At 54.1% G+C, this 14,123-nt stretch overlaps 1 protein-coding gene across 2 annotated transcripts in view; it reads left to right on the top strand.

Annotated features, from left to right (window-relative positions):
- AHRR (aryl hydrocarbon receptor repressor) overlaps positions 1 to 14,123 on the top strand; it is a 77,906-nt gene that overhangs the window by 33,573 nt on the left and 30,210 nt on the right. For both annotated transcript variants that reach the window (XM_072807432.1, XM_072807435.1), the window contains one exon: positions 1,571 to 1,671. In XM_072807432.1, coding sequence (XP_072663533.1) covers positions 1,571 to 1,671 — 101 coding nt within the window. The remainder of the gene's footprint in view (positions 1 to 1,570; positions 1,672 to 14,123) is intronic.

The raw sequence follows: 14,123 nt of genomic DNA, 5'->3' as shown, positions 1-14,123 counted from the left end.
CCTGCACTGTGGGGAGCTGTGGCCTCCCTGGTGTGGCAACAGGACAGGACCCTCTGGGGCCCTTGTGATGTCATCTAGGGGTGGGGTGGGGAGGGATGGGACGAAGGCTCGTGCACTCCCTCGGTTATCCCTCCTGTATCTTTCTTGGCCTTTGGGGTCATGGGGTCAGCCCCTGGCATTCCCTCGGGGGGCTTCTCCTGGGCGCTGGGGGCAGAGCTTCGGGCTTCCAGACGGAGCACTGAGTGGACAGGGTGGCTGTCAGGGGGAGGGTAGAACAATGCACCTCCAATCGTCATGGCTCAAAGCTCAGGGCTTCGCAGCCCTGAAGACCCAGCTTGGCTGCTGGTGAGATTTCTGTGAGGAGGAGAGGAGGCGGCCTATAGCCCCACCTGCCCCTGCACCTCAGCCCCGGCAGCGCCAGGCCTGGCTGCTCCTGCTCCCTGGACACACCTGCCTTCTGGGCTCATTTCTGGAAACATTTAGTGCAGAGAAGGGAGCGTCCAGTGCTTATTGGCTGCGGACAGGCAGTTGATAATGCAAAGCCCTCTGACAGACGGCAGGATGGGTGGCCAGAGACCACAGGCCACGATGTGCCGCCACCTGTGGGGCTCTCCCGAGGGCCACCCCCCTGCCTCTGACGCTTTGTCCCTGTGGACACTGGGCTCACCTGCCACGACAGGACCCTCTGCGGGGGGCAGGGTGCGCCAGCGGCATGGTGCAGCTGCTGTGGGGTGAGGGTGGGTGACGTCTGGGCGGCCCCAACAGCACAAGCACCCCAGACCCACATGTCCTAGAGAAGCTCAGCATAGCTTGTTGGTTCTGAAAGAGAAAAAGAGGGAGAGCGACCTGGCCGGGTTTTCTCTCAAGAGCAGAACACACGCAAGGGTTCCATCTGCCTCGTGTGGAGCCCCTTGACTCCAATGTGCCCTGGGAGGCTCTGCCCACCCTGCCCATGCCCTGCGGTGGCTCCAGGGCCCTTGCCTTGCCCCAGGGGACCCTCCGCAACTCCCTGTGCTCTGCTGGGATGTGCATGACATCGTTGTGTGACCTGCATGTCTGTATGTCTGGGGTCTTCACCCCAAAAATGGAGATGAAGCCACATGGGGGCCGGGGATTGGGGACACCTGAGCCACGCAGGCAGGCCTTCCTGGGACTTCCTTTCCAGTCCGTGGGGACTGCTCCACAGCTGGGGTCTGTGGGGGGCGGGGGGGCTGGGGGTGTGAGGAGGTCACGTGGGACCCTGGAGGGTGGTCAGAGTTGTGTCAACCAGCAGTGCCAAGTCAGGGCATCTGCTGGAGCTTGGGTCTCAGGGAGGGGTCTGAGGATCCTGGGGAGAGGGCTCCTGAGGTAGGGCTTCAGGGGGTCAGGCCCAGGGTAGGTGGCCTGCTCTCCTGAACACCACCCTGGTCTCCCAGCTGGCTGCCCTGGCTGTCCTGGTGCACCCCAGTCAGCTAGGAGACAAGGCTCTGTCCACTAGGGTGGGCAGCCAAGACCAGGGAAGACTTGGGAGGGCAGGCAGGTGTGGAGCCCAGAAGGGTGCTGACAGCCTTGCTCCCTTCTTGTCTAACAGCCGTGCAGAAGTGCCCGCGGCCGCCAGCAGCCAGTGCCCAATCCCCAGAAGATGGTCTGAGCGGAGGGTCCGCGGTGCTGGAGGGACGGCTGCTGCTGGAGGTAAGCGCTCCCCCCCCCGCCCCGCGATCACACACCTGTCACGTCGTGCGGTGTGGCCGTCTGTCCCTACCACGGGTCCTCAAGGGACATGCTGCAGGATGGCCCTGGCGCAGCACGAGGCCTAGCAGGTGGGATGTAGGGAACGATGCTGACCTTTCTCCGTGCACCTCAGATCCGAGTGTCAGTCATTCTGCAGTCTCTGCTGTACTCATCGGTGGAAGAACCTAATAAACATTAAGCACGTTTTGTTTTTAACTTAATGACAGAGAATTGCGCTCTGAGCATCCCAGGGTTGGCAGTTGTGTCCACGGGCCCAGGTGTTGCACACAGGGCATCAGGGCTCTGGGTCAGGCTTCTCCCGAGACGGGCTCTCCCGCCCCTGGCGGCCGTGAGGGCTGTGCCCTGTCCGACCCTGTCCTGTGATCGGCTTCGCAAGGGGCACAGGAGGCTGAAGCAAGACGGGGTGGCCAGGTGGAGCCCTCTGGGCTGCACACGGAGCCCTGGCCCAGGAGGGGCTGCGAGCACCCAGTGCCCCCGAGGCTGTGCTCCCCGGGCGGCCCCAGGGCAGCGGGCCCACGCACCCCTGCTGGCCTCCTGGGACCCCTGCGCCAGGCCCTTGCCTCCAGCCCCATCTGCTGGGCAGTTCTGTCCCCTGGCGAGCATCCTCCCATCTGTCGGGCAGACGTGTTGCAGGCCCAGAATGGTGGCTCATCGGCGCCTTTCACGCTGGTGACGTGAGCTTGCCCAGAGCCCGTAGGCCCCTTTCATGGGTGCCCTGTCTCACCCCAGCCACTGCCCTGCACCATCCCCACAAAAACATCTCCGGGGATTGCTGTCCACCAAGTGCTCCCCCGTGGGTGCCGCACCCCTCAGGGAGGACGGAGGCCAGAGATAGCCCCCAGGTGCGCCCTCCTGCTTCTGACTGCCCACTCCCCGTCCGCTTCCACCTGGATGTATCCTTGGACAGCAGCAGGCAGCAGCTTCCCCCGTCTATGTGAATTCCTGGGTCTCAGCTGTTTGGCGAGTGGGCTGTGTGTGTGTGGGGGGGAGTGCCCCTAGGGCACCTCAGCTTGAGAGGTCCTCACTCTGCATGACCTGGAGGGAGAGGGCAGGATGGGGTGCTACTATGTGCTGGCGGATGTGTGAACAGATGGGACACATTGGGCTGGTCGGAGGGGCCTGGGATGCCTGTGCCTGGAGTCTGGGGGTTCTCATCTGCCCACCATCACCCACCACCCACACAGCCCTGTAGGGACCCCCATGGCCCTGCAGAGCTTCCACAGCCCCCCAAGGCCTTCACCCCTGCTGGGGTGGTTGTTCTCATGAACATCAGGAGCTTATAAATCACTTCCTTTAAAAAAAATATGAGGAAGTTCATATTTGTGTTTAATCTCCATGAATATTCAGTATGGGGGGGGGGCGCCTAGGCCCCGTCCTCGAGCCCCGGCTGGTCTGTCTGTCTAGAGCAGAGCATGGCTTCTAGTGACGGGGAGCTTCTAGAAATATCATGGTTTCCAAAGAGGAATTATTTCCATACTTCATTATTTATCATTTTTTTGGAAGCAGATTCTCGAATATTAATTTTTCCCCTAAAGTTGGATTTTTCTGTCAGTGCTAGTGAGCCTGCAGCTGGAAAACATTGTGCCAGCTTGACTTTTACTCTGGGCGAAGGATGACTGCCTTGTTCTCCTTCTATTTCGTGTTCAAAATCGAGATAATAGAATCTTAAACATGAATCTTTGAACTGTGTCCCAACTATAAACACAGAAGCATGTGTTGTATGTGCACAGAGCACCCCATCTAGTGGAGCCCAAGGGACTGCCCCACGTGTGTCCCTCCACACGTGTCCTCCCCTCATGTCCTGCCCGTGCATCCTCCCCATACGTATCCTCCCTGACGTGTCCTCCCCCACGCATGTCCTCACACACATGTCCTTCCCCACATGTGTCCTCCCCACGCGTGTCCCCGCACACCCCCTCTGTGGGTCCCCAGGAGCTGTCCTACCCTCCATCACAGACTGAGTTTCCCCTGGGGCATCAGGATGTGGATGAGCCACAGTGGTCCCCACACGGCTGAAGCCCTGACCCCGGGGCCACAGCCCCATGCCTGTCACTGGACCAGTGGGTGTGTGTTTGGGGAGCGACCCTCTGGGATGGGCTGAAGCTACAGATCAGTTTGCCCTGGCGCAGGGGACTGTCCCATGCCCCCCCCCCCCAATTCCATCTTGTAGACTGAAGTCTCCTTCCACCACCTCTTGTAACAGATTCCCTATGACCACAGAAGTTTCTGGAAGTTCCCTTGGATTGGAAGCTAGGTTGTATGGGGAGGGTTCTTCTCACTGCATTTCTGGTGTGGGGGTTCTAAAACTCCAGAATCAGACTCTTTTTGAAGTTTAAAAATATTCCCTAACAGCAAAATAAACAAATCAAGCCACAATAACAAGAAAATCCAGCTTTTATTTCCAATCTTCAATCTCTTAAAGACAAACTGGAAAAAATGAGAAGTTTATGGCAGGCTTCATAAATTCATAAAAATTTAGAGCTGGCATAGACTTAAAAGGCCTGTGGTCTAATGTCTGCTATTTTAAGATGAAGGAACCAAGATTTGGAGCCGATAGGGGTCCCGGGTCCCGCTGAGGTTGGAGCAGGGCCTGGTGTTTCCTCGTCGCTGGTTACTACTTGTGCACCCATGGCCCCTCTGGAGGCCAGGATGGACGGCACGTTGGCGAGGGTTCTGGGCCCGGGGTGGCAGGGCAGGAGCGAGGTGGGGTTGGCAGCTTTTGGGAACACACATAGCAGGTCACAAATAGCAGTGTCCTGGGTTTCTATTCCTACTTTTAAGGTGGGCCGTAGTGTTTGGTGTGGACAGGTCAGCATGCTAGCAGGAGCTGGAGACTTGGGCCGTCAGGGGCCAGGCTGCTGACCACCCGACCCTAACTAGAGTTCAAGAGTAACGTGGGTACGTTTTCTAACACTTATTTTTAAGTTAGTGCATGCTAAAATTTGTTCCTATTGGCGGTAGGTGTGGCTACGATCATAATGAGGACACAGAGCCATGCCCAAATTTCCCTGGGGCTTCCCATGTGTGGCACCCTGGCCACCCCACCAGCGTGCTCCAGCCACTCTGGGCTTCTCAGGATGCCCAGGGCTGGGCCCTACAGCAGGGAGTTTGGGCGTCAGCAGGATGTGCAGCTGGGATCCAGCCACGTGGCTGCATATAGCGTGCTTGTCTCATCATCCCGTGGTGTGGACTCGTGTCACTGGCTTGTCCACCTGCCTGGTGAGAGAGGGTTCAGCTTCCAGGATTTGGTGTTTATTTATGAATAAAGCTGCAACAAGCATCCACATGCAGGTTTTTCTATGAACATAGGTTTTGTTTTTGTTTGGGTAACAGCTCGTGTGCGGTTGTGGGTTGTGTAGTAGGAGTGAAGGGGGCGCGGCGGTCCACACCCTCACGACCGATGATGCTGAGTGCCTTCTGGGTGCGTGTGCCATCAGTAGAGCCCCTTTGTGAGCAGGCTGTTCAAATATTTGCCCAGTTAAAAACATCAGGTTGTTTGCACCCTTACTTTTGACTTCGGAATTCTTTATGTATCCTGCACACACGATCCTTACTGAGTGTACGATTTGTATGTGTTTGCTTCTAGTCCGGCTTGTCTTTTCATTATCTTGAATTAATGAAATTTGAATAAAGCCCAATTTGTCAATTTTTTAAATAGATCATTATGATGGTGTCAAGTTTGAGAACTCTTTACATAATATAGGTTGAAGAGATTTTTAGTTTATGTTTGCCTCCAAAGTTTTATAGTTTCATGTTTACATTCAGCCTGTGGCTCATTTTTCGTTAACTTTGGTTCAAAGTGTGAGGTATAGGCTGAGATAATCTCGTTTTGCATATTAATATCCTCACATTTGGCCAAGTTTTGTGTCTGTTTCTGGACACTTCTGCCATTGATGGTGTGCACGACCTTTCAGGAAACAGTCACTAGCCTGCCTTCGTCATGGTCGCTTTAAAGTAAGTCTTGAAGTCGGGTCGTGTGAATCTTCCAATTTTTGTTCTTTTTCCAAAATTGTTGGGACGCCTGGTTGGCTCAGTGGATGAATGCTTGCCTTCGGCCCAGGGCATGATCCTGGAGTCCCGGGATTGGGTCCTGCATCAGGCTCCCTGCATGGAGCCTGCTTCTCTGTCTGCCTGTGTCTCTGTGCCTCTCTTTCTCTCTGTGTTTCTCACATGAATAAATAAATAAAATCTTTAAAAAAATTGCTTTGGCTTTTCCAGGTTTCTCTGTCTTTCCATATAAGTTTTAGAGTTAGCTTGTGGCTATCTACAAGTTCCCACTGGGATTTGGACTGGGATTGTGTTAAATCAGTAGTAGATCAGTCTGGGGAGAACTGACACCTCCTCCCAGCCCCGCATACCCGTAGGTCTTTTACTGCTTCCTCTGTGTCTGAGGCGAGGCATGGAGACCTGTGTGTATTGTTAGATTTCTACATAAGTATTTTCTGTTTCTGTTATAAACAGGACTGTTATTTAATTTCAGTTTCTATTACTACATAGTAATACTATATTCCAATACTTTATAGAAATCCATCGTTGTATAGAAATAGAATGCCACGGATGCCTGGGTGGCTCCCTCAGGGAAGTGTCTCCCGGGGTCCTCGCTGCTCAGCAGGGCGCCTGCTTCTCCCTCCCCACCCCCAGCCCTCCCCCTGCTCGTGCTCTCTCTCACTCTCTCTCCCTCTCTGTCAGATAAATAGGTAAAATCTTAAAAAACAACAACAACAAAAAGAAAGAATAGAATGCTATAGAAATGACATTTTTCTAGGTTGGCTTTGTAGCTATGAATTTGCTGAATTCACTGGTAATTCTTGGACCTTTTTTTGTAGATTCTGTGGGAATTTTTACACAGATTATCCTGTTGTCTGAGAATAGAGGCAGTTGGTATCTACTTGTTCAGTCTGTACACTTTATTTTTCTTGCCTTAGTGCCCTCCTGGGGCTTCCTGAGCGACACAGAGGACAGAAGACATCTCTGTCTTGTCCCTCGTCTCAAGGAGAAACCTGCAGTCTCTCAGTCTTACATATGATATCAGCTTAGATTTGTTTTTCAAGTTTTGTTTGTTTTGATTTTGCAGCTGCCTTTTATCAGATTAAGAAATTTTCCTCTAGTCTGTATTTGCTGAGAGTTCTCATTACCAATGGATATTAAATGTTGTCCAGTGCTTTGTCTGCATCTATTGAGATACATGACTGTGGCTTTTTCCTTCCAGTCTGTTAATATTGTGAATTACATTGATCCATTTTCAGTGTTGGCCAAATTTTGCTAGCTTAGGATGGATCTTATTTCTATGTTGCTGGATTAAACTTGGGTTATATTCTCTGGGGATTTTTGTGTTTGTGTTCATGAAAACCATTTCTGCAGTTTTCTTGTAGTGTCTTTGGTTATGAGCACACTGGTGCAGGCCCCGTGCAGTTCCCTGAGAGTGCTTCCTTCTCTTCTGTCACTTTCTCCTGAGATGTTTGTGTTCACCAGTGAATCCGCCTGGTCTGGGAGTTTTCTTTGTTAGAAAAAAAAAATTGTTTTTGAGAGCAAGCTGTGGGGGAGGGGCAGAGGGGGAGGTAGAGACTCTCAAGCAGACTCCCCTCCCCTGAATGTGGAGCCCAACTCAGGCTTGATCCCACAACCCTGAGGTCAGGACCTAAGCTGAAATTAAGAGTCAGATGCTCAACCAACTGAGCCACTCAAGTGTCCCTCTTTGTTAGATCTTAAACTATGGATTCAATTTCTTTAATCAATGTAGGACTATTTAGTCATCTGTTCTAGTGTGAATTTTAGTAGTTTGCATCTTTGAAGAAGTTGGTCCATTTCCTCTACTTTCTTGAACTTGTGTGTCTAGAAGTGCTTGAGGTTTCCCATCTTGTCCTCTTTATGTCTGTAGGTTCTGTAGCTATGTGTCCTTTCTAATTCCATTGGTAATTTGTGACTTCCATTTTCTTCCTAGTCAGTTGAGCTGGAGGTTTATTCATTTTATGGATTTTTTTTTTCAAAGACATGGCTGTTGGTTTCATTGATTGTTGCTATGAACTGAATATTTGTATTCCCCCCACCCTGTTCAATTAATATAATTTAAATTCATATTAGCCTGGAAACCCAATGTGAAGGTGTTAGGCAAGGCCCTCGGGAGGTACTTATGTCATGTCCTATCCTCACAAATAGGATTTAAGCCTTATAAAGTGGACCCCGGAGAGCTCCCTTGCCCCTTCTGCCCTATGAGGTTAGAGTGAAAAGTCATCCATGAACCAGGAAGTGGGCCCCCACTTGACCTCTGTCACTGTGTGAGGTGTTCTATAAACATCAGTTATGTACATCAAGTTGGTTGATAGCTTTCAAGTCTTTTATATCCTTACTGATTTTCTGTCTGGTCTCAACCTGGAAGATAAGTGTTAGCATCTTCTAGTATAATTGTGGATTTTTGTATTTCTCCTTTCAGTTCTATCACTTCTTGCCTTATGTGTTTGGAAGTTCTGTTGTAGGGTGCATACTCATTGAGGATTATTATGTTTTCTTCATGAATCAACCCTTCTATCATTACCATTATGTAAAATGCTCCTTTATTCTTGGCTATTTGCCTTGCTCTCAAGTCTACTTTATCTGATACTGATATAGCCACCCAAGCCTTCTTTTGATTACTGTTTGCTTGTCATATCTTGTTCTATATTTTTGCTTTTAATTCATTTATATTGATATATTTTAAGTGTATGGTTTTCAGCCACTTAGTCTGTATTAATTTGTTATAGCAGCAAGAGGAACTAATTCAGACTGAGCCTTGCACCCTCATGCGTCCTGTATTGGCAACAGCTGTGTGGGCAGTGAACTTGGCCCCCAGGATGTCTCCTTGAGTGTGCATTGGCCATGCCACCTGGATTCCCCCATAGGCATCATTGGGCCAGGGCAGCAGTTTCTATCACAGCCCTGCTCAGAGCCACCACTCTGCCTCTCTGGGCATGTTCCACACACATACCCCTTGGACTAAGCAAGGACCATGTCAGGCCACACACAGAGGTGGGGTCCTTTTCCTATGTCTCCTCTGCAGGATTTCCCCCACATCTGCTCCCTCCTGGGACCCTCTTCCTGGTCCTCTGGCTAGAACTCTCCTGTTTCTTTTGGAGCTTATCCACCACTGCCCTGTGGTGGATCTGTGCATGAACACACGATCAGGGTGGAGAGAGGAGAGAAAATGGGGTTCTGAAGACCATGCCTCTGATCCTCACAGAGGGCACAAGGCTGGGGCACTGGCCTCCACACACCTAGCCTTCTGAGGACAGCTTCTTCTGAGGACAGCAGTGACCTGAGCAGGGTCTGAATGTGGCTCAGACAATAGAAATGTACTCTTCAAGCTGTGGTGTCCAGGAGTCTGAATTCAGGGTCATGGGGCTGAAAGCAAGGTGTGGGCAGGTGGGTTCCTGCAGATGGCTCTAGGGGAGAGTATGCCTCCCCTATGTCTGCTGACACTCAATCTCCCCTGTGTTTCTGTCTCTTTCATGAGGACAACAGTCATTTTGGATTTAGGGTCACCCAATTGAGAGTGACCTTAGTCTAATTACAGCTGAAGATTCCTGTCCAAATAAGGTCACCTTCACAGGTTTCATGGGCACATGAATTTGAGGGCTACTATTCAGTCCAGTCCAGCTGTCCATTCTTCAGGGAAGGGGCCTCAGGCTAGAATGCAGGTGAGGGCAGGAACTCAGGCCTCTCCCACCTCTGGGACCCAGGCCCTGAACTTCTCCTGAAGCCAGAGCTCAGCACTGTGTGCTGGGGCTGCTCTGAGCCCTGGGGACTCACCGGGTCCTCGGCAGCCTCAAGAGGCAGATGTTGTCATTGTGACCATTTTACAGACGGGGAAATGGAGGCACAGAGTGGTTCTGTAGGTTGCCTGCTGTCACATACTAGGGAAGGCAAAGCTGGAACTGACCCCACTGCGTCTCCCTAGGGGACTCCCTCCAGTGTCCCTATGGCCCCATGAGGCTGGCTGGTACAGGGCTGGTGTTAGCTGGAGGCCTGTCTCACTGCACACCTGCAGGGCATTTTGGGGGCTTGTTTCAAGCCTCAAAGCCTTTGGGGATGGCTGGATGGGGTGGCATGCGTCAGGCCTTTCATTCCCTCTGGCATGACCGCAACAGGAAGGTGGAGGGAGGGCACCGTGGCTGGTGGGGCTGGGTGCCTAAAGGACACCAATTCTCAAGGCGAAACCCGCATCATAGAGGACTTCCTGCAAGCATTTCCCACCAAAGATAAGACGGGACCATCAGAACCCTAAGGGCAAAGGACCCCAAGCGTCTGATGCTTCAAAGGGAAGCCTGGCTGGGCCGACCCAGGGAGGAGCACGGGCCAGGGTGCCCCGAGCCCCAGGATGCACTTCAGGGCTTCTCGGGCAAACCAGCCCTCATGGGAGTTCAGAGGCCATGTGGCAGAGAGTCCTCGTGAGCCCAGGTGCAGGGACAGCGGCGGCCCGAGGGTGGCAGAGGCTGAGAGGTGAAGCTGAATGTCAGTGGTTCCTTCATCATTTCACAAAGGCCTCAAGACCTAAGTAAGAGAAATAGCTATGGAAACCATTTGGAGCGGGGTGACTGGGCACGCGACCTGGACCCCCGTCCTCAGGGATGATTGCAGACTGAAAGGCAGAGCACAACCAGCACAAGGGCGCCTGTGGTCCCAGAGAGACTCAGCAGGCATGTGACCTTGCCATGCTGCAGGAGAGGGCTGGGATCTGGGAACCTGGCGTGGGGGGGGGGTGCCACATACCAGCGGCAGACCCCAGCTCGGCCCACGGCATGGGGAAGGCCTGAGTGGCTGTGTGGAGCCAGACAGCCTAGAAGGACCCACAGACACTCACGTCGGGGCTGTCCCACCCAAGCTCTCAGCTCTGTTGTGGCTGCGGAGCTTCCTGGCGGCTATCCCCACCCACGAGGGGGTCACAGACCCTCCAGGCCAGAGGCTTACTTGGGACTCAGGAGGAAAGACAGCTTGGGTGAGCAAGGGAGACAAACCAAGTGGCTGGTTTGGAGCACCTCCTCACAGTGGCCGTGCAATGGAAACAGGTGCCACAAAGGGAATATTCAGAGGTTTTGGAAGGAGCTCAAGAATTAAAAGTATGAGAGCGAACTTAGGAACCATAGAAAGACCCAGAGTTGACGCTGAAGTGTCACTTCAGCTTCTCCGAGAAGGAAAGGAAGCTAGGTGGAGAATATGGGCCCCGAGAGGCCCGCACGCTCCAGTTCCAGAAAGATCGAGGGCGGGAACTGTCCAGGAGGGTTTCCCAGAACCGAGGGCTGGGTTTCCGGCCCGAAGGTCCCTGCGCACAGCCAACACAGCAGATGGAAAGGACCAGGGTGGCCATTTTTCTGGAATTCCACAGCCCCAGTGCCAATGAGAAAATCCTAAATGCTTCCGGAGAGAAGGAGCAGGTTTCAGGCGAAGCACTGAGCCCCAGGAGTCCTGGCCTCACCTGGAAGGCTGGAGGCTGCAAGGCCACAGGGAAGAGCCTCAGAGGAGGGAGGACAGTGATGTGTCCCACTTGGGACCACTGTTTGTCTCCTGGGTGCTTCCCTGGGGGTGTCCACGGAGGGGGTCCCTCTGTGACGTCTCCCTGGTCTCGCGCTCATTGTGCCTTCACAATCAGATAATAATTTGGCTAAATACAGAGTCTTAGATTTGAACTCCTTTCCCTCATCGGAGACGGGGTCCATTGCATGCAGCTTCCCGTGGTGTCTGCGGCCCCATGTCTGGGGGGGGTCCGAGCACCCCACTTGCACCTGCTGAGGGCTGGGCACTGGGCTCTGGACTCCCAAGGTCCCTGCAGTGCGTGTGCCGTTGGCTGCATGGCCTGGATCTTCCACCCGACGGTGCATTTCTGTGTCCGTCACTTGCCATCTGTCCACTCCCGCTCTATCATCTGGGGCTGCTCTTGCTCAGATGCTGGCGCTTCCTCTTCCTGTCTGGTCTTCCTCCCCAGCCCTTCAGGGGAGGACCCTCCCTGCGGCCATGGTGCCCGCGTGTCCATAACCCACACCCTGGACTGTGAGCTCCTTGCTTACAGTTTCATACCTACTATTGTCACTTGATTCATTTCTAACATTTCTTGTTCTTACTTCGTTTGCTATGTTTTGCTTCGTTTTGTCTTATCTCCTGAAATGTATATTCTTAAAAATTCACACTCATCTCTGTCGGGAGCCCCATGTGCTGCTCCCCTGGTGAGCTGTGCTGGGGCAGGCGGTGGCTCAAGGAGGGGCAGGGGTGGTGGCCCACCAGGAGGCATCCCTGGGCAGACTGCACCCTGACTGCCCCCAAACCCAGGCCCCTCCTCAGCTTCCCACTCCAACAACAGCTTTTCTGGGGCTCCTCCTCTTATCTCCTGGGCCTGATTTTGGGAAGGAGGAGGCAGAGCCTATGCTGGCCAGGAAGCCCTGTGTCCACATCTGACTGAACACATGGCCAGGAGGGAACATGGAGGAAAGCTGGTTGTGTGCTGTGTCCTGAGCTGCAGGTTGCAGGGAGGGGAGGGGTTCCAGCCATCCCAGGCACTCCTGGGCCTGGGGATGGTGACTCCTGTGGGGACTGTCCAGGGGGCCTGCCAGGAGCTGCAGGAAGCCAAGGGCTACACTGTCATGGCTTCTGGACATGTTCCCAGGACCCTAAAGCATAAGCACAGAGACTTGTCACCTTCAGGCCATGGCTCTTCTAAAGAAAGACCTAGAAACCCATGCTCCCACTGGGCCTCATGACCCAAGAACCTGCCCAGAGCCTGTCACCTTCTGCAGCCCCTGCACTTGGTACTGGCTGGATTGAGAGACAAGTCCCCAGAAACACAAGCTGGGAAGAACAGGCACAAAACCCCAAACTCACGACCAACAGTTGGGGTTGCTGCTGCAGAAAGGGGGACACAGTGGGTGTCGACCTGGACGGCAGGGCAGGGCTGTCAGGTGTGGGGGATGGTGCAGGAGCAAGGGTCCCAGCCCATGGAGGGGACTGCAGCTTGAGGGGTGCTGGGATTGGGGCCCAACTCCCCAGCCAGGAGCAGGTGCAGGGCCACTCCCTACACCTTCCACCTGCTCAGGCTGGCCCTGTAGGTCAACTGGCTTCCGAAGGGGTGGTCTTGTGACCACCTGTGTCCTGGACTTTGAAGGACAGGAATGCAGGACCCAGGACAAGTGCCAGTGGGTTGCTGGGGGCCTGTGGCAGTGGTGGGCTGAGGATCCCACGACCCCTGAGAGCATCCCCTGCCTCGGTGTCCCTCATAGGGCGGGCTGCAGCTCCTGGTCCGCCTCCTGGTCTCCAGGCTCTGCTTGCCCTTCAGTCCTCCTACTCTGAGAAATCAGCCCTTGGTTATCTTCCGTTGTGCCTGCAGGACCCATATTCCAAAGCCCCTTTCAGTTTTCTTCAGGAGTTCAACAGAGGCCTCCAGTGGGCTCCCTGCTCCCACTGCAGCCCCTCACCTCATCTGCTTTGGGCCCGGGCCCTGTGACCAGCCTGACGATGTACATGAGGCATCCCAGGCTGACCTGAGGGCACTGCCTTCCGGCTCATGACCCTTTGAAACTTTGCCCTTTCCTGGCTCATGAGGCTGTGCCTTCTGCCCACTCAGGGGCCTTCCTGTGGGGTCAGAAGTGACAGCTCCTGGCCCCATCTCTGTGGATGGATCAGGTGTTTGGGACCTGAGTGGGCCTGGCCTCTTTGTGGCTTTTAGCTCATTAGGACTCTGAACACCTCCCATCTATTAGCCCATGATCTTCTACCTTTAGCCCCCCACCATCCACCATGAGCCCCCAAAGTCCACCATGAAGCCCCGCCATCCACCATGAACCCCCCAATGTCCACCATGAGCCCTGGACCATCCATCTTTAGCTCCTGACCATCCACTATGAGCACCCTACCATCCACCATGAGCCCCTCGCCATCCCCACCATGATCCCCCAACCGACGACCTTTAGCTGCTGACCATCACCATGAGCTCCCCACCGCCTACCATGAGCCCCCAACCAAACACTTTTAAGCCCCTGAATATCCACCCTGAGCCCCTGGCATCCACCATGAGCCCTCACCGTCCACCATGAGCCCCCCATTGTCCACCATGAGCCCCTGATGTCCACCGTGAGCCCCCGACCATTCACCATGAGCCCCCGACCGTTCACTATGAGCCCCCCACTGCCCACCGTGACCCTTAACCGTCCATGGGCACTGGATTGCCCTCACTGCTTAGTGACCAAGTGTTCACTCAGGCCCTACTCTGCCGGGGGTCTTGTAGGCTCAGACACGCGTGTCACAGGCCCTGCCCCCACAGAGCTCCCAGTCCCTGGAAAGGTCCCCAGCACAAGGTGGGCCTCCTGGACCAGGTCCTGGGCCGGGTCCTGGTGGGGAAGCCCCGTGGAAGGAGGAGAGCTGGACTCGTCAGATCT

Source organism: Canis lupus, chromosome 31, assembly GCF_048164855.1.
Source record: "Canis lupus baileyi chromosome 31, mCanLup2.hap1, whole genome shotgun sequence".
Lineage (NCBI taxonomy): Eukaryota > Metazoa > Chordata > Mammalia > Carnivora > Canidae > Canis > Canis lupus.
The sequence above is the reverse complement of the archived record's forward strand: the minus strand, read 5'-3'. Positions and strand labels throughout refer to the sequence as shown.